This window comes from Egretta garzetta, unplaced genomic scaffold (genome assembly GCF_000687185.1).
Source record: "Egretta garzetta isolate BGI_Z169 unplaced genomic scaffold, ASM68718v1 scaffold105, whole genome shotgun sequence".
Classification (NCBI taxonomy): Eukaryota; Metazoa; Chordata; class Aves; order Pelecaniformes; family Ardeidae; genus Egretta; species Egretta garzetta.
The window spans coordinates 979,119-982,175 of NW_009259598.1; the positions used below are offsets into that span (position 1 = coordinate 979,119).

General features: G+C 61.5%; 1 protein-coding gene across 1 annotated transcript in view; it reads left to right on the forward strand.

The window, feature by feature from the left end:
* The first annotated feature begins 47 nt into the window (after positions 1-47).
* Positions 48-3,057, forward strand: part of GRM4 (glutamate metabotropic receptor 4) — a 50,131-nt gene continuing 47,121 nt past the window's right edge. The window contains 1 exon segment of the mRNA XM_009638198.1: positions 48-566. Within this exon segment, the coding sequence (XP_009636493.1) occupies positions 48-566 (519 nt within the window).

Below are 3,057 nucleotides of genomic sequence, written 5' to 3' on the forward strand. Positions count from 1 at the left end.
GCCGCCGGGTTTCGGGCCACGAGCTCTGCCCCAGCACGGCTTTGGCAATGAGCGGGGGTTATTTTTGCATGGAGCGTCTCTCCTTCTGCCTCCTCCTGAGTGCCTGGAGCTGGGGGTGGGCGCCCGGGGGTGCCGCCAAGCCCAAAGGCCAGGGCTACCCGCACATGAACTCCATCCGCATCGACGGGGACATCACGCTCGGGGGGCTCTTCCCCGTGCACGGCCGGGGTGCGGAGGGCAAAGCCTGCGGGGAGCTGAAGAAGGAGAAGGGCATCCATCGCCTGGAGGCCATGCTCTTCGCCCTGGACCGCATCAACAACGACCCCGACCTGCTCCCCAACATCACCCTGGGTGCCCGCATCCTGGACACGTGCTCGCGGGACACGCACGCCCTGGAGCAGTCGCTGACCTTTGTGCAAGCCCTGATCGAGAAGGACAGCACCGAGGTGCGCTGCGTCAACGGCGGCCCCCCCATCATCACCAAACCGGAGCGGGTGGTCGGCGTCATCGGTGCCTCGGGAAGCTCCGTCTCCATCATGGTGGCCAACATCCTGCGGCTCTTCAAGGTAGGGCTTGGCGGGGGTAAAAATAACCGCTCGGCAAAACCACCGCGGGTGTGTTTGCAGTGTTTCTCCCTGCGTGTGTCTTCCTCCATGGCTGGGGGTAGGCAGGAGCTGGTGTCTTTAAAACCCTTCTCCTGCCTCCCCTGGGTCCCTGGGGATCCCTTCCTCCATCCCCCTCCAGTGATGACACTTTTAGCAGGAGGGTTTTTATCTTTTCTTCCCTGGTTTCGTGGAAAGGGGGGGATGCTGATGCTCCTGGCATCAGCGGGCGGGAGGTTCCCTTGCTGGAGCTGGACGGGGAGGTGAGCTGAGGATGGGTGTGGGGTGGGATAACTCGGGCTGGAAGGGACTGTGGGGGCTCAGCCCACTGCCTGTTCCCACTGGAGCCGTCGCCGGGGTCAGACTGGGTTGCCCAGGGCTTGGTTGTGGTGGATCTTAAAATCCAGGGATCTTCACGATCCAGGGATCTCATCCCAGGGAGGCTGAATAGGGTCCAGCCTCCCTGAGAGCTCCCTGAGGGTTTCTGGGGTGCAGCCCTTGCCCCCCCTCCCCAGATGTGACTTGAGGGGGCTTGGCCGGTCTGCAGGAGCAGTGTCACCTTGGGGGGTCAGCCCGGGGGGACCCTGGCCATCCTGCTCAGCACCCTGGCTGTAAGATACCCTTCACCATCACATCAGCCCTGCCGGGCACCCCCTGCCTGGCTGTTGCCTATAGACTGAGGCTCTCGACCTGCCTGCCTGCAAGCAGCTGACAGTGGGGAGCATTTCGGTGCAGACCCCCCTGAACAGCGGCTGTGGGGGTGGCTCGGTGAGGGGGTGTGTGCATTATACCCCCAAAATGTCAGGTCACACCTGAGCCAAAGGGCTGGGGAGCCGCAGGGTTGCTGTGTTCGCTGCTGGGATGGAGGCAGCTATCGCCGACGGGGCGCAAGGACGGCCGCGACCGCTCTGTGCTCCAGCCCAGGGGACGTCAGCCAGGCTGGGGACACTTGTCCTGTGTCACCGGCCCCAGGTGTGCAGGGGGGAACGGGGCGCTTGGGGTGGAGCGAGGGCCGGCTCTCCCTCCTGCTCTCCGTGCCAGCCGCAGGAAAGCCGAGGAGTTTATAATTACTTTCCCTCTTGCTGTGCATTTATTTACCCGCAGCCGCGTCCCTGGGCTGGAGAGAGTGTTTGAACAAGAGCCCCCTCCACAGCAAAATGTAAACACTCTGCACGCCCGGCAGCGGTGGGAGCCCCATCCTGCCCCCCCAGAGGGGTCCCAGCTCTGCCTCCCCTCCCAGCACCCCAAACCCCCTCGGTTCCTCAGGGCTGATGCCGTTTTCCTTTTTCTCTTTCCCCATTCCTCTTCCTCCACCGGGCCGGCGTGCTGAGAGCGCTGGGTGCCCTCCTGGGAGGGCTGGAAGCTGTTAGCGAAGAAGGAAAAAACCGGATCGCTGATGGAGTTTGATTTTTCTGGGTCCCTTTTTTTTAAAACATGTTAATGTTCCAGGCGACGAGTGAGAGGGCTATTCAATAATTAAAATAATATAAATTAGAAGGAGCGGGAGGAACTTAAAAGCTATTTGCCGAGACAAAAAAGATTGAATGCCTGCCTCCGAGAGGAGGAGGGAGGCAGGCAGTGGGAAAGGAGGCAGCAGCGTGGCGGTCGGAGGAGCGGAGGGTACCGACATCCTTTCTAGGCTATTATTATTTTTTTTTCCTCCCCCTTCTCCTCCAATTCTGATCCTTGGGCAAAGGAGCCGTGACCCGTGAAGCAGGACATCACCAAGCCCAGATGCATCCACGCCCCAGCCTTGTACTCGGGCACGTCTGAAGCCCTGGGTGTCCCCAGCAACTTTAAAACCCAGGGTCAATCTCAGCCCAACGTGACGGTGAGGGGACAGGCAGAAGGTGGAGACCTCGCAGTGCTTGGGAGGGGGCGATGCGGGACGATCTCAGCCCTTGCTGGGCAGCAGCGGATCCCTGTGGGTGGGCGATGGGGTGGGCGCAGGGTGGGTGCGCTCCCCGGCTGTCCCCAGCACAGGGACATCGTTCCCATGGGATGTGGGGGTCTTGGCCAGAGGCAGTCGTGTTCCTGCAGCGGCTGGGGGGGCTGGGGGGCCTGGAGGAGGCTCTTCTCTTTCCAACCCCTCTCCCCCCCACCCCCATCACGACCTGAGAGTTGCTGCCGCTCTTTGTTATTCAAATAGTGGGTTTATGGCAGGGACATGCTTAAAATGAAAATAAGGCAACTTCCATTTCACGCCGCTGCTGACCTTTAAGCGCGGGTGACTCTGCTCTGAGGTTCAGCAAAGCGTTCGCCTTCCCGGACGCTGCCGAGCAGGCGATTGCCTTTGCCTGTTCCCTCGGGAATGACATTTGCCGGAGCTCTGGCTCCTGCCATGGCATCGTGGCACGAGGCAAGTGCCGCTCGTGTCCCCCACAGCGCCCAGGCCAGGAGCTCCCGGCGTTTCCCCAGCAAGGGGATGCTGGTGTAAAGTGCTGGGATCCCAAAG